Source organism: Crocodylus siamensis, chromosome 3 (assembly GCF_052110815.1).
Source record: "Crocodylus siamensis isolate JL-2025a chromosome 3, ASM5211081v1, whole genome shotgun sequence".
Lineage (NCBI taxonomy): Eukaryota > Metazoa > Chordata > Crocodylia > Crocodylidae > Crocodylus > Crocodylus siamensis.
Window position 1 is genome coordinate 51219086 of NC_143397.1, and position 17331 is coordinate 51236416.

Below are 17331 nucleotides of genomic sequence, written 5' to 3' on the forward strand. Positions count from 1 at the left end.
ACGGGATTCCAAATCCTATTAACAAAGATGAATCTGTCTCATCCCTTAATACAAGTATTTCCTTAATGTTAAAGGAGACCAAAGGAGCCCAGAACTCTAGAACAGAGCCAACAGCAGCTAGAAAAAAAAATGGCATATCTAATGTATGAAGTGGTATGATTGGGAACATTTGGATAAAATTAATTGTGGTTTTTTATTTAATACGCGTCTGAGGGCTTTTATACATGTACATGAATTTAATATAGCAGGAAATTCATGATCTGAATTTTAAAAAATGAGTTACTATCTAAAAGTCTAATTACTTAAATATTGCAATGGACTGTTCTTGACACAGTTCAAACTGTTGGTTTTTGGTGTACCTTTTTAAGTCCTGTGTTTTAGTAAAAATACTGGCCTGTTATTTACATATCAATACGTAATAAGTGAAATTAGATCTACTCAGTGTCAAATATTCTTCAAGAATAGTTTTAATCTTTTCCTATTATATAATAAAAGGGCAATCCAAACAATATCATTACAGTTGTCTACATATCTATAGAACTATATTTTTTAAGGCTGAGAAATATGTTTCTTTTTGTATGTCTATTATCTAACAGACTTTTTGGTAAAAGATGATTACCAGTCAAGTGAAAGTGTACCACTGGGAGTTGTACCCCTTAACAGTGCCACAAAGCAAAATTCTTTAATATTTGTCAAGTGCTTTAAAATACTTAGAGACAAGGTATTAGAAAAGTACAAAATATTATAAAGATATGTCTAATCCTCTTAGTTGTAAAAGTTACATCTAAATAGATACAAATGTTTCAAAATACAGGCTAATTAACCTGGCTTTTATGCCCCAAAACATGAATGTTATTATAAAAGTTTTTATTATAATTGCCTGTAACAAAAAGAATTTAACAGAAAAAGATGTAGAAAATTCTGGTAAGGTGGCCTACCTCTGATCCTTCTGCATTAAAATGATCCAGTGCTTGTTTCCTCAATTCCCCTTTTATTGATCCATCTAGTCTCTAGAAGTATTGAACACCATCATTAAAATACTGTTCCATATATCACATACTAATTACAGTAAAATTTGAAATATGAACTAAAAGTACTGCTATAAAAATATGAATTTTAAAAACTCTATACATATAAAAAGCCATCAAATTCAATTTCAAAATAAGCTTCTAATATACATCATTTGGCAGCATTTCTCCATATAAAGTCACTTTTCTAGAAAAGATGTATAGCCTTGTTAACTTTTTTTTTTAAAGTAAAACTGTAATGATAATGTGGCATGGCAGCTTCTACAACAGAAATTCAATGCTGAAAAGGATTACAGAACTCTCAGTCTCTTAGGCCAACACAGATTCAAGAATACAGTTTTACCTGAAAGGGGAACTGACGATACTTCAAATATTCTGCTAGGATGTCCAGCATCCGCACCATCTGAGAGAAAATAAGAACTCTGTTGCCACGTTCCCGTAGGCGAATCAGTAGCTTGTCAAGAAGGATGAGTTTCCCGCTGCTACGAATTAAATGCTGCCAAAACAATAAAAACTCTATTACAAAATGAATCCACATCAGTTAGCATGTGTAACCAGAAGACTATTTTTATTATAGTACAGACTAAATAATGTGTACACGAATCTAAAATGCACTTAGTGAATAAATTAATCATTAAATATCTTTCCCCAGATACTTGCCAAGGATGACATAGTAATTAGTAACTTACGAGTAGAGCTTTTTTCTGGAGTAGTAACTTCCAGAACTTCTAACTAAGGCTCTCCAGCATTTCAGTATGCTATACAGTTTGATACTCTCTTCTAAGCATGTATTAATTTCCAGTTCAAACTGCATTACAGTACACTTAACACATATGGTTGTTACAGAAATACATTACTACTCTAGTCAACAGCTAAACAGTAGTGGTGGTGACTGGGGTACAGGCAGAGGATATTTGTTTTATACCACACACTTCACATGCTCATAAGGTATTGATTATATTAACATAAAATACAGTGGTTCCTAACATACTCTCTCTACCCTCTTTTATTCTCCAATTTTCACCCTCCTTCCATCCCCACTGCTGCCCTATAAACAATACAAGTGGTTGGACTTATTTCTTCAATTTTACTGTTTAATTTTTAAGTTTACTAGCTTGCATGAATGTGGGAAATTCCCAAGACACTGCAAAGAGGCAGCTGTCTTAGGAATACAAGCACATTCAGATAACCATTACTATAATCAGAACTGATCCAATTCACTAGAATTTAGTATTCCTAGACCATGTCTACCAGTTTGAATTCTTCTGGCAAGAGAAGTCAAAGAATTCTTACGTGTGAATTTGGGATATGAAGTTTGGCACTTAAAGACATGATGAGAAACAGAACTTTAGGTACTAATTAAATGTCAAATTTCCAAAATTTTAGGCAGTTACCTAGTTTTAAGGATGCAAATTCTGTACTGCGATGCCTGAATACTACTTGAGAGCCACTTTTGGTCACCATGACCTAGGTAATTTCCTTGGGTAGAATTAAGGTGGCAATTGTATATTGCTTTCCTTTTTTCAATAATTAACTCACATTCTTATTAAAATTAATCAGGGAAGCTACTACATAGAATAGGCATTTTTAAAAATAATGGCTGAAGAATATTTCTGAAAATTATGGCCTATGATTTATGTAGCCACTCAATATGCCAAGTTTTAAATTAAATACCTTTTTGCCTTCTTAAGAAACACTTTAAAATATGAATTACACTGGAATTATGAGATGTCACTTGGTGCTCCTATGAAAAGTATTTAAAATGATAAAAGTGCTAATGAAGATTTTTTTTGCTCTCTGATCTTCAGAAGTTTCTATAAAATAACATTTTGTCACTATTCACCAGTATGAAAACTATATTTGGCCATGGCTGAATGCACCACTGATGATGGTACTTTACCATATATTTCTCAAGTCCACATGGGTTTACAAAATTTAAACAGTATAATTATTACACTGGTACTGTGGCTTTTTCATTTGACTGATTTACTCTAGCCAGTTATGTGTTTTTTTTTAATTCTGTAACTGATTATAAATAAAATTTCTAACTATGAAACATAATTCCATGTCCTATATGGGACACAAAGTTTATCACAAGTTTACATATTATACTTGTAACAAAATTTAAAAATGACTAAATACTGTACAAACTAGATGTACGTGTATTTCAGAAATAAAAGATAACAAGCAGAACACACTATTTTGTAATGAAGACTAACATCTTTACCTGTAAGGCCTCCTGTTTATTATAGAATTCATCATCATCTGGTGGTTTAATGAGGTAGCAATGGTTACAACACTTCTTGAGTTCCATCATGATATTCAAAAACCCTGAGGTACTGCCCTTTGAACCTTTACTCAGGGCTTTATAATTTCTGGTTAAAATCCACCTGCAACATAGAATATATAATATAAATACTTCTTAACCAAATTTGTGCAGTGAAAAACAAAAAATATGGCACAGAGATGCTAAAAAAGGCAAAACAGAACAAAGCATGTATCATACAACTTATAAATATCCCATTCAAGAAAAACTAACTGAATTGGCTTAAACAAATCTGAACTCCACCAAAATCAGTTTTAAATATCAATTCCATAAGCTACGGGTTAAAATCTTGGCTCCATTAAAGATAAGGCCAAAACTTCAGAGTACAGGCTTTTAACACATCTGTCAAACGATAGAAAATTCTCTCTGTTTAGCACTCTGAATCATGCAGACACTATAAAAACACCAAAAACATTTTTGCACAATTTTCTTCATTACTTACTTGTAATATTGCTTCTGCAATGCACTCATCTCCATCCTCAAAATTTGTTCAACTTTAGCAGGTAAAGATTTTTCTACATCTTTTTTAACTCTCCTCAACAGGAATGGCTCAAGTTCTTTGTGAAGACTTGCATAGCCAACTTCTCTCCCCTTGCCATGCTCCTCTTCAAAATCTTCCCAGGAAGAAAACCTTCAGTATAATACAAAGGATCACAATGATACCTTTTTTTTAAAAAATGCACTAGTTTGAAGTGTTTAAATAAAATAAGGAAGATAAGAATAAAGAAGACCTAGAGCACAACTCCCAAGACTGTACTACATAGATAAATGCAGTTAAATTGGTTCACCGAACCAATTCAAAAAGGGAAATATTAATTTTGTTTTTTTCAAGGAAAACTCAACATTTTTGACAAAAACAAAACTTACATGCAGAAAGTTTTGATTTAGCGGAAACTGCATTGCTGTTGGAAAAAGTATGCTAACTGAAAGCATTCAAGTCTCTCCGAAAATGTTAGAAATAAACTTGAAAATTAGATTACTGTTTGAACTGCCTGCTTTGTTTAATCATTCAAAGATACTTAAACAAACAAACCAACCAACAAACAAACAACCCTCCCAACTGCCCTTCAACATGGCGATCAGCTTTCCGTCATTTAATTTACTATCACAGGACATACAATGTCACAGATTTTTAGCCAAAACTCCTCCAATTAAGTTAATAGCTACTTGTATACAAATACTAGTGACAACAAATGACCCATTGCATTTTATGGGGGGAAAAAAACAGATTTAAATATTTTTACGCAAAATATGAATGCATGTGAAGTGATAACAATTAGTTACATGCACAATGAAACAATAGTAAAACTTTTAACAGCGACACGCTGCAACTTCTGGTTTTGCTTTTGCCTCAATCAGCATGCCGGTTAATAGAATATGCCGATTAATAAAATGCCAGATAGCACAGCTTTTGCTGTGTTTTGTTTCAATTCCACTGCCAATTCTCTTATGTGTAAAACACAATTAATTGAACATGAGTTATCAAAGGTCTACGTTTACTTAAAATCAATTATATTAACCTTTACAGGCCTGAAATAAACTTCTTAAAGAAACTCTGGCTCACTTGACTGGCTTCACTGCCTTTGAGGAATGGTAAACTGTATTGTATTCAATTCTTTGAGCACTTGTGGATTGTTAGTACTTCAAAATTGGGGACTGGAGGAAGTTTCAAAGCAACTCATACCAGGCACAACTAACAAAAACTCAAGACTCTAGGGCCATAATTGCTCTTTCCTTTATAGTTAACTCTCTTTGACAGTTGTAGATGGACATGTACAGAAAGTCTTTGGCTTCAGGGACATCAAATTTCATATTCACCTGAATCCTGATTTATCTAATATTTTCAGATGTACTCTCCTTTTCTTCCCTTAATTTGTTCCAGGTCATTAAATTGTACTTTAATTGGGTTTTTCACTTCAAGAAGAGGTTTACCACTAACAGCAAACAGAAATTACTGGCTTGAATGCAAAACCATTATTGAATGTTTGTGATATCCATCTGTTCTATTTTATTTTATTTTAACAAGCATTCAATCTCATCAGAAATGAACACTTATTCTATAAGGCTAGACCATCCTGCCTAGAAAACAGAAGTGTTGCTATTTATTAAAGTTGATTTATTTTGGAATCAGAAAGACCTACCTAGGCAGGTGGACTACTTAGCAGGGCAGATCCCTTGGATTATCTACAGCATCTATGTTACTAGCTGAAATTCAGTCATCAGTATAAGAGTAAGTGTACGTGGACTGAACGAATGACCCTTACTTACACAACACTTTGTAATCTTTTTGGCCATCTCAAAGGGGACAATGATTGCAAGTACATGGAGAATTAACTATGTAGAGACTGTCCTTCGCAATAAGGCGAAGCAGCATATAGTCAGTGTTGTAATTCACATTCAATTTCTAGCATCAATCAATATTTTTTGGTGGCCTGCTGCAACTGAAAACTTGTAAACTTTTATTACAGTAACTTATTTAATGCATCACGAACATGGTACATTTACTGCGTGTTTTAGCTATGACTGTTTTAAAAGGTATTCTCTGTCCCCACCAACTGTGACATTTCTTAAGGAGCACAGCAATATTAACAAAAAATAGACAAAAATGACATATAAAATTGTTCTTTACTTTTCTGGCATGATGAAGTGGAGCAAAGACCAAAGCTCTTTGAGAGAGTTCTGCAGAGGGGTTCCAGTGATAAGAAGACGATGGTTGGACTTAAAGTCTATTAAGGTTTTATACAGAAGAGAATCATCATTTTTCAAACGATGAGCTTCATCCACTCCTATAAATGCCCAGTTTAGACCACCAAGGAATGACTTAAAAGGGGGAGGAAAAAACCCAAAAAGGAAGCATTAGATTAACAAGTAATTCCTATGATTATTTAGAATGATTAAGATCAAGCTATGTATTTTTTCTGGTATGAAGAAATAAAATTCCAACATTAAACTGATAGCCAGTTTTGCTGATCCCTTTTACTAGGCTAAACACAAGGCAGAACAACTCATACTTTTAAAGACTGAAATGTGTACAGCTCTATGTTTTAATACTGAATCATGCCTTAAGTTGCCAAAAAGTTTTTTAAGCCCTGGAGAAAATATTGTACTGTATTTACTTGAATCCAAGAGGACTCATTTCTCCCCATCCTCCCACCATCAACATGGGGGCAAGCCATCTTAGATTTCAGTACTTGCTCTGGGTTAAGGGGGTTCATGTGGCGGGGCGGGGGGGGGGCGGAAATCACAGTGTGGGGAATGTATGGGGAGACTGCATGGTGGGGGCAGGAAGCACAAGAGGAAGATCTGCTGTGTGCAGCTTGAGGCTAGCATGGGGGAGACAGCATAGACTGCCTCTCCTACTTACCTTCTTCTCCCACTCCAGCCTTAACCTGGACATGCCTGGAGCTGCTGCCACTGCTTCTACCTGGCTAGGCTGGGGTCAGAAACAGGGCCACAGCCACTGACTGCCCCAGCAGCAGAGAGAAGCTGCCACAGAAGGTAAGTGTGTGCGTGTGTGGGGGGGAGGGGGAGTGGCAGTGGGAGTGCAGGGGGCAAGGAGAGCAGGCAGCAGGGGGTGGGAAGGCTGCAAGGTGTCAGGTACAGGCATGGGAGGGAGGGGCAAGCACCAGGGACTGGCAGCAGGGGGTGGATCAAAAGCTTGGAGGGGGCAGAGTGAGTGGAAAGCAAGTGGCAGGTAGGACAGGCAGCAGGGGGGGGAAGACAGTGAGGGTAAGGGGGTACGGGGTCTGGCCCCTTGCCCCCCCTGCCATTGCTTTTACCACAACAGCAGTGGTAGGGGAAGAATTTACAATGCCCGCCCCCTGTAATTATATTCTGTACAAGGAAAATTACTACACATTTATAAATTTTTCCTGTACAGAATCTAATTACTAGGAGGACATCTTAAATTCAAAGTCATTTTGGATTCTGCTAAATTCAATATGAGCCACAAAGAATTCCCCAAGCATTCCCAACAAAAAGAATCCAAACTCAGCAGGTCAGAAAACATGGCATTTCTGAAAGTCATCACCTCCACCATCACTACAAAAAGACAAGAAACTATAATTTCAGGACACTATCCCTTAGTTTTTTTATGATTCTCTGATGCTGTTCTATGGTGTTGCTGTTCACCACCAGGACTGAAAGAATACTATAGCTATTAAGCTGCCTCAGTAACAACAAAGAAACAAATGTTTGCAAGGTACTAAAAAAATAATTAAAAAAACACAACATTTCTATGTAACTGTCATTTATGAAACAAAGCTTGCATATGCATTCAAGCAATGTTTAAAATAAATGTAGAGAAAAATGCAACCCCATGGCACAGTAAAGTAGATGTTGTAATCTCTGTTTACTAAATAACTGTATTTTCTATTAAGACTCACCTTATCCTTTAGCAGAATCTCATAAGTTGTCAAAAGTATATTAAATTTTAACCGTTTGGTCTGTAGATGCATCCATTCATGAGTTCTTATCTACAAAGGAAAGTTGAAAATTTGTGAGAAATTTAAGCTAGCACATAGGAATAGCATTAACTTCCATCGCTAGAGCAATGTAAATGTTGAACAACAAACAGTAATCTAATTCCTGAAAAGAACATAACAGCAAAGAGCTTTACTAGCAGGAGGGAACTGGATTAAGATGCAAAGTCAGGTACATCATAAATAGTCACATGTAATATTTTTAGGTATGAATAAATGTCAAAGTGATAAAAAGAAAATTAAGAAGTCCACCTGACCACTCTAGTAAGAGAAGACGTGCTTCTCTGACATAAAACAACATTTTAGAGGTAAGAAAGAGGATGTTCAACTATTTTGCACTTTGAATTGTAGTTTTTTGTATATTAGCAGTTTGTTCCAAAATAAGAGGCATATACATGCTTTCATGTCATTACAGTCTAGGATAAGTATGAATATTTACATTTTAAGAACTTTTTTCTCAAACCAATAAAGATTCATTCTTCCAATACAAAAAAGACAAAGAAAAACAGCCCCAAAACAGCTTCCCCATGCCCCAAAACAGCTTCCCCATGCCTCATTAATATGATTCCTCTACATACATTTTTTAGTTTAGTAAAACAGGAACTAGGTAAAGCTCCTTTAAATGCAAATGAGAAAACCTAAGAAGATTTGTTTTGGTCAGTGGTTACACATAGAATATTTCAAAACTTCAAGAGGAAGAAATTAACAAAATGAAAAGTTTGTTTGTTAACATCTAAGAATATTGCACTGTGTCTTCTTTCAAACTTGGCCTAAAACAAAAAACTTAACAATGCTTACAATTCACTTACACCAAAGTTTATGTAAATGCACTGATCAGAAGTAAAACAGTCAACTATGATGAAATTTGAAACAGCCATGACTCAACATTAAAGCACAGATTTAAAAACCTCTTGAAATGAATGGGACAAATTGCACTTTTCCAAGCTACTGTTTCTTGTGCCCTTAATAGCTGAAATAGACATCAGCATATCAGTTTGAACTGTTTTTCCAGACAAATTTCAAATCAATGCATCTGTATGATACTTTAAACAAACTCCTTGACAGTAATAAGCAGAGTCTAGGAAGAAGGAAATTAAAAAATGTATATAAAGATTTGTAGTAGCCCAACAAAATTTCACATTTGCATATCTTATATGATGAGTAGTTCAAATGAGTAGATGCTTATTTCTAAAACACATGAGTTTAATATTAGACAAATGTTTATGATAATCATAATTTAGTATTAGGCTTTTCAATAATGTAAAGAAATTCTTACCATGTTTCTGCTAGTTATATCACCTAAATAAACCACAGCATTCATCTGAGAAGCCCATATCTGAATTTCTCTTTGCCAAGATGTCAAAGTGGAAAGTGGCACTACCAGCAAGAAAGGCCCATACAACTGATGTTCATGAAACAGGTAGTTCAGAAAGGAGATCGTCTGTATTGTTTTACCTAGGCCCATTTCATCTGCAAGAATACAACTGTTCCCCCTGCAAATGGAAAAAAATAAAACTGGTTGTCATTACATTCCTAATCACCTGGAAGGAAAAAAAGAACCAGATTCTTTAATGGTTTTGTAAACAGAAATTCAAGATTCACAGAAAGACTGTAAATATACCACCCCTAAAAGAAATGTAGCAAGCCCAGTTTTTGATGATTATATCTTTAAACAGTATTACATTAGAAATACAATATGAAATACAGTTTCTTTAAAGTTTTTAAATAGATTTCATGCATTAATTTTAAAGATATACACCAGTTCATGAGGTTTGGATTCTGGATTTCAGAACTGAAAGAAAAGCTCTGGAAATCCTACATGCCATTATCACATGACAGACTACAATAAACTTGCATATAATTTACATGTGAAAACAGTTCCCCTGAGATGTCCATATTATGTTTTACTGTTCCAACAATTAAGTTATTTAATCGGGTTTTATGGATGTCTGCCATTTATGAGTAATAACATTTATTTCAGATTATACTTACTTGCACCAAGAGTGAGCAAGCCAGTTCAGTCCATTTAACTGATAGTCTCTCAACTCCAAGCCCTCATGCCCTCCAATATATGATGGCTGCTTCTTTAGTGCAACAAACCTTGGTCTCTGTTTTAATACCTTTGAAAGGGAAATTGGATATTATTCCTATTACTGAATGGTTTAAGGTATTCAATATGACTTTTAAAGAAACACAGAAAAGGAAGAACTCGAGACACTGAGTCTAATCTACTATTATTAGAGTGGATGGCACAGCAAATAATCCCGCTCAAAAATCCGTCTCAAAATTAGTTAGGTTATTGGATTTAAGTTCAAGGAGAAGGATGAGAAGAAATAACATTAATATCGATAATGTTTTAAATGTTAAACTAATAAATATAACTCTATTTATTTGTCTAAATAATCATTTATGGGAATATTTGTCTGCTAAAAACTAATGCTGCTCTTGACTCACATTGCATATATCAACTGTGAGTACTAACTTGAACAATTCAAATGACTCAGTCTGTGAGTGAAAAGATGTAATATCCCACCCCTAACTCCTGGAACCACATAATCCTTTATAATTTGTTTAATTTCTCAATCACCAAAAATCTACAAAAAAATACCATAAATTTGTACTCACCTTGCAGTCCTTAAAAGGAGTGGTCTTGGATTGATTTCTGCTAAAATACTCATCAATACGTGCCTGAAATTTTTTGGCAATGAGAGCACCATCTTCCCAGCTACACTCAGAATATGGGAGACCCTGCCATTTGCAGTAATAATCTGGATAACCTGCTGCTGACTTCTGATTTGAATGAGCTGTAGAACACAATCAAAATGCCAGGTTACTTAGGCATTTATGCACATACCTTTTAGTTCTCGGACAAGCTGGAGATTTGCTGCTTCGGAAAAGACTCAATTAAACAAGTCTGCTCCACGTGGGAGCTGACGTGCACCATGATGCACTGCTTGCAGTTGTATAAGTGGCAAAACGCACGTCAGCATGGAGAAAATGGTGGCAAGTGCACTTTTGAACAAAAGCATCTCTGAGGCGTTTTAGGTCAAAAGCGCGCCACTGCCATTTTCTTGGCACTGACGCTCATTTTGCCACTTATACAACTGCAAGCATTGCAGCACCGAGAGCTTTCATATGTAAAAATACCCACAGTCTTTATTTTAACTACACGCTTATTTTAGTTTTATGAAAAAATACATAACATGACTTCAGAACGGAGCAACCCATGGCTAATTTACATCCTAATTAACCTAATTATTTTAGTTTGAGAGCAAAACAGATCATGTCTCTAATGCACTTATTATAAATAAAATACAAAATCAATTATATTATAATTAATATTATTATACTTATTATAATTATAGTATCATCATATTATCTTCAGCATTATTACCATTCTTCAATTTATCACCTACCAATTATTCTTTCAACTATTTGATACTGTTTATGCAGATCATCTGTAAGTTCTTGCTGACAGTTATAATATTCCACATCTTCTGGAGAAGCATTTTTCAGCCTGGAATGGAAATTATATACAATATTCACTGCATTGTTTAGTTCTAAAACTATAACAATTTAATAGTACTAAAGCCTTCAATATAAGCATAACAGGAATGTTTTTGGAAAACTTTTTTAAAGAAAGAAATGACTGCAGGGTGAGACTGGAGGGAGGGAGAGGGGGGGCACTGCTACTGCAAATACTGTATTTGTCACATATAAGTAGCCCCTGATTATAACGTGCACCTGATTTTTGGACGGCTTCAAGAAGAAACAAATATCTTACCTTGGAGTATGGGTAAGTACCTGAAATCTCCAGGGCTTGGTGCCAGGGCTGGAGGTTTAGGATCCAGGGTCTATGTACAGGGTGCTTGGGAACCAGGGGCTGGATGCTGGCCCTGACCCTGTAGGCCAGGGGCAGGCAATTATTTCAGGTGTAGGGTGGCTTACTGAGTTTTGGCAAGCCATTGAGGGCCACATGACAGGCAACCAGGGATAGATAAATATTAAATTTTCTGAAATTTTTAGGGGTCCCATGGGCCGGATAGAATGGCCCACAGGCCACATTTTGCCTGCCCCAGCTGTAGACCAACCTAATCTAGCCATGGCAGGGCAGGGGGCTGTGTGGTGGGGCCTGACCCAGCTGCAGTGATGCTGGGGCCCATGCAGCAGTTTCAACCCTACGTGCTGGATCCAGAGTTGTATGCTCATCCAACCCAGCACACAGCCCTGAAGCCAGCAGGTGGTCCTGGAGCCAGTGCACAGGGTCCATCTATCAACCCGATCCTGTGTGCTGTTGGGGATGGGAACTCCCCATAGGTCTGGACATCTGGAAGCAGTAGCAATATGGGGTTCAAGTGGTGGCAGCAATAACTACCATGGCTTTGTGAGCCACAGCAATTAATGCTACTACTGGTCCACACCCCTGACCCAGCCACCAAATGTCCAGACCCATGTACATCACAATTTTCCCCAGCTTATTTGACAGACTGCACACCACCAATTTAAAACAACACAACCTTAAGTACTACTGGCAAATTTTTGTCATATAAAGTAATCATAATAATCTGTTAATGCATACCACTGACAGGTTGTCTGCATACCACTGGTGGTACCCATACCACAGACTAGGAACCGCTGCTTTAGAATTAGGTATCCTGGTTGTAACCATATTGATTTAGGGGCAGAAGGAATCAGAACTCATGGTAGAGGTGATCTCTTTTATTAGATCAACTAGATTTTTGCAAAAAAAAAACAAACAAAAAAACCCACCAAACTTTAAAGAACTTTTTTTCTCCTATGCCTGAAGAAGGGTGCTTGTGCCCAAAAGCTTGCAATTAAAGATTTTTTTTTGCAAAAATCTAATTGGTCTAATAAAAGAGATCACCTCTAGCACAAGCTCTGATTACTTTACAATTATGCTTTCAAAGAGAGAAGACAGTATGTAAGCACACATACTATAATAAATAAATATCTGTATTATGAAAGAGATTCATAGACAATATTCACCATCGCTTTGTTTCTAAATCTTTTTTCTTATAGTTGTCCAGTTTCTTCATTCCTTTCACATTCTGTTGCTTTAAGGTTTCTTCAGTCTCCCATGTGTTATGTATATGGGACCAGCCTTTCCATTTAATCAGATACTGAATTTCCCCTGGCTCCTTTGATTTGTCAAACCCTGCATTTGGATCACCATCTGCCTCAACTGCATAGATGGTAGTTGCAGCACCAGTTGCTAGAAGGAAATCACAGAATAAACCTCAGCACAACATTCAACAATGTTATAATACAATTTAACTGAAAAAGTTTTTATAATATAAGCATTTATCAACATGCAACCAACAACTTCTACATTCTTCAGATCACATAATCAGAATAATTATTTTATAGAAGGATATAGCAGTTGAACAAATATCTTTAAAAGATTTAGTAACAAGCAATTTATCCAATAAAACTGCTGCCAGTAAGTAGAATAAGGATGAAATAAGGAGGAGTGGAAGGTGGCTAATATGTAAAAGAGAAGACAGATGGGCAACTTAGGAATATCTAAAATATGCTTATGAGAAAGAGAAAAGTATAACTGGTAAACCTGCCACTATATACATCTTAGGTAAGTGTCCATCCTTCTAAAAGGTATAGTTTTCTTGGGGCATCTGTTAACAAAACATGGAAGAAAGGGGTGTCCTTTAAAAATAACATGCTGCACCCACTGCCCTTTGGACACGCATGCCACATGTGGAAATTAGAATAATACAAACTAGCCAACATGGAATATCTTTGAGGTTAATCTGGCATTTTAAGGCTCCAAAAATCCCTGGCCTGTGTGGCAAATTGCACATGAAAAAAATCACACAGTAAACGTTACATCTACAGATGTCTACAGAAATTTTACATTCTGACTGATCAGCTGTAAGACATCTGCGATCCATCGTGCATCCATATACAAAAGCAAGTTCAAAAGCACACAATCACCAAACTAGAATTGTCTTGTACAAGGTGATTCACTTTGCTTATCATTCACTGGGTCGCTTTACAACAACATATAGTGTCAATGTGGCCAGAAATTACTGGGATAAAAGTCCCAATGTAACAAACATTCCTCCTAGTACCATAGAACCATAAAAAAAAAAAAAAAAAAAAAAAAAAATCAGGATTGTAAGGGGCCTCAGGAGGTCATCTAGTCCAAACCTCTGCTCAAAGCAGGACCATTCCCAACTAGATTATTCCACCATCATTTTACAAAACACTGATTATTGATCAGTTTTTAATGATCTAGTCCACTTTCTGCATTCTTACCCAAAAGGGGTACATTTTCCAGAACCACCACCCCCACGGTACAAACTGAACTGCATGTAATATGGAGAACATTTGCATGCTACCAAATTAGCTTCTCTGGGTGTGGGTGGGCTGATGTATGTGCCGGGGCTACCCTGTGGCTCCTCCCAACCACCCCAAGGTACTGCTTCTGGCAGCACTGGAAGCACACAGGCTGCGGATCCTGCTGTTTCCCGCTGCAGCCCCTCATCATGGCTGGTGTGGGCACATCCAGAGTGGGTGCTGCAGGGGCTGGTGCTGCGAGCTCAGCTTGGAGCCTGGGTCCTGCTTGCACGTGTCTCATAGTTTCATAGCTGGTAGAGTCAGAAGGGACCTGAGCAGATCATAAAGTCTGACCCCCTGCCATGGCAGGAAAGAGTACTGGGGTCAAACGACCCCAGCAAAGTGTTTATCTAGCCTCCTCTTAAAGACCCCCAGGGTAGGAGCCAGCACCACTTCGCTTGGAAGTTGGTTCCACATCCTAGCTGCCCTCACATTGAAGTAGCGCCTCCTGATCCCTCTGCCAGTTTGTGACAGTTATTTCTAGTTGCTCCTGGTAGTGCTCGGGAGGACAGGGACTCCCCCAGTGTCTGCTGATCCCCTCTGACTAGTTTGTAACAGGCCACTAGATCCCCCCGCAGCCTTCTCTTGTGGAGGCTGAATGGGTTCAGGTCCCAGAGCCTCTCCTCGTAGGGCCTGCCCTGCTGCCCCCTGATCATGTGAGTGGCCCTCCTCTGGACCCTCTCCATGTTGTCTACATCCCTCTTGAAGTGCGACGCCCAGAACTGGATGCAGTAGTCTAGCTGTGGCCTGACCAGTGTTGCATAGAGGGGGAGGATCACCTCCTTGGACCTGCTTGAGATGCATCTGTGGATGCATGACAAGGTATGGTTGGCCTTCCTGACCGCGTCCCCACAATGCCAGCCCATATTCATCTTGGCATCAATGACGACTCCAAGATCCTTTTCTGCCTCTGCACTGACGGGAAGCAAGAGTTCCCCAGCCTGTAGGTATGGTGCTGGTTCTTCCTCCCCAGGCACAGCACCTTGCACTTGTCAGTGTTGAACCCCATCCTGTTCTCATCCACCCACCCGTGTAACCTGTTTAGGTCTGATTGTAGCCTATTCCTTCCTTCTAGCGTGCCCACATCCCCCCACATCTTAGTGTTGTCTGTGAATTTGAACAGGGTGCTTTTTACCCCCTCATCCAAGTCGCTGATGAAGGTGTTGAACAGTGTGGGCCTGATGACCGAGCCCTGTGGAAACCCACTGCCCATGTTCCTTCAGGTTGAATAGGACCTGTTCACCACCACTCTCTGGGTGCGGCCCTCCAGCTAGTTAGTAACTCAATTTACTGGGTAGGTGTCAACACCACAGTCCCCCAGTTTTTTAAATGAGAATGAAGTGAGACACAATGTTGAAGGCCTTCTTGAAGTCCAGAAAGGCTACGTCCACTGCTACCCCTGCATCTAAGGATTTGCTGACCTGGCCACCAGGTTGGTCTGACAGGATCTGCCTCTAATGAACCCGTGTTGGTTGCCCCTAAACGTAAACTCCCCTGCTGAGTGGTGGCAGTGAGAAAAAGTGTAACTCAGAGCCTGTGCTGAGGCTGCCACCACTGCTGCTCATTCTGGCTGGGGCAGGTGGGTCTGGAATGGGCAGTGTAGGGACCCCAACTTGCCAGGCAGGATGGGCTGGGGCCAGGGCGGGGGCCATGTGCTCAGTCCAGGACTTGGGCCCTGCTAGTCTCCAAGGGGCTGTGGCCAGCGGTATCTGGAAGGAGCCACCACCACGAGCTACCAGGAAATGACAGTCCGGCTGTGGAGCCACCACAGCTGCACTGTCACAAACAGGCTTTTAGAAACCAGTATCATTTTCTAGCCATCAGCTTTTTTTTTTTTTTTTTTTTTTTTACAGGTCCTGGGCACGGAGACTCCAGAATCAGGCTGCCATAGCCCAATCCCAGGGTCCCCAGGAGCCAAGGTACAGTCAAAACCCCTTGTGCCATCCTGCTGGATAGCACACAGGGTTTTACAGTTCCCTGTGCATGGATTCTCTGGGATTAGGCTGTAGCAGTCCTATCCTGAGTCTGCTGTACTCCCTTAAAACCCTGTGTACTCGCCTTCTGGGCAGTGTGTATGGGGTTTTAAGGGTCCCAGCACATGAAGCCCTAGGACTGGGATGCCAGGATAGTTGTATCCCAGGCCCTGGGGCTTCCCCTATGCTAGGAAGTGGGATTGTTGGGAGCACAATTTAGATCCCACAGTGCCTTACAATGAATGTCTGTCAAAGGGCTTAGACTGTCACAAAGATGAATGCTCCAATACATTTATAAGAGAAATGTTTTATTATATATGTTACTTTATAGTTAAGAACATATTAAAATTCAGAACAGCACATTTATCTAGTTCCTTACTAGCGCATTCAACGTCAGCCAGTGAGAAAATAGGCTTCCATTTCTTTAAGGACTACCATTCTTCCTACCCCTTGTCTCTCTTCCTTATTCATTCTTTCCCCTCCCATTTTCCCTTTCTTCCTTCCTGGCTATATCTAGGAAGTATAGAAGCATTGGTGTGTTTTAAGTAAACATATTAAAACCCTATTACAGACTAAGCAAGTTGAGTTTCAACACATCTGCAGTTTGAGGTAAACCTTAGGGCAAGTCTAGCATGTATTTTGATTGAAACAAAAAAAGACGACAAAAAAGATTCCTTTTTCGAAAAGACAAGGCCTGTTTCCTTCTCTAAAGCTACTCTTAATTCCAAGATTCTGTAGGCTTCATTCCTACATCCTTTTCCATTTTATTCCCTCAAACAAATCAGCATTGAAATAGTTAATACTGATATCTTTAGATGGTATAGAGAGGTGGTTTTCAACCTTTTTAGACTCAAGGCACCCCCCTAGAAAATGCCAACTCTGAGTTTTCACTCTTTTTGCCTACAGAAATAGAGTGATTTTTCTGTTGCAAAGAAAGAGAAAGATCGCAACAGATCAGAACGTTTTTAACACTGTGAATTCCTATTTGAAATCTCTGAGTTTATCTTTCCAATCACATTTGTAAAATCTATAGTGCTAACATTGTGTATCACTCTTGAAAGGATCTTGCAGCACCCAGGCTGAGAATTGCTGCTGGCATCCAAAGCTAACATCCAACAAAGCTAGTAGATTGAGAGAGAGAGAGACAT

General features: G+C 38.3%; 1 protein-coding gene across 1 annotated transcript in view; it reads right to left on the reverse strand.

Annotated features, from left to right (window-relative positions):
• CHD1 (chromodomain helicase DNA binding protein 1) overlaps positions 1–17331 on the reverse strand; it is a 93482-nt gene that overhangs the window by 37522 nt on the left and 38629 nt on the right. The window contains exons 8-18 of the mRNA XM_090038329.1: positions 12843–13068; positions 11252–11352; positions 10461–10639; positions 9828–9955; positions 9112–9328; positions 7740–7829; positions 5984–6174; positions 3797–3985; positions 3256–3418; positions 1372–1524; positions 939–1010 (exon numbers count right to left, since the gene is read on the reverse strand). Coding sequence (XP_089894455.1) covers positions 939–1010; positions 1372–1524; positions 3256–3418; positions 3797–3985; positions 5984–6174; positions 7740–7829; positions 9112–9328; positions 9828–9955; positions 10461–10639; positions 11252–11352; positions 12843–13068 — 1709 coding nt within the window. The remainder of the gene's footprint in view (positions 1–938; positions 1011–1371; positions 1525–3255; positions 3419–3796; positions 3986–5983; positions 6175–7739; positions 7830–9111; positions 9329–9827; positions 9956–10460; positions 10640–11251; positions 11353–12842; positions 13069–17331) is intronic.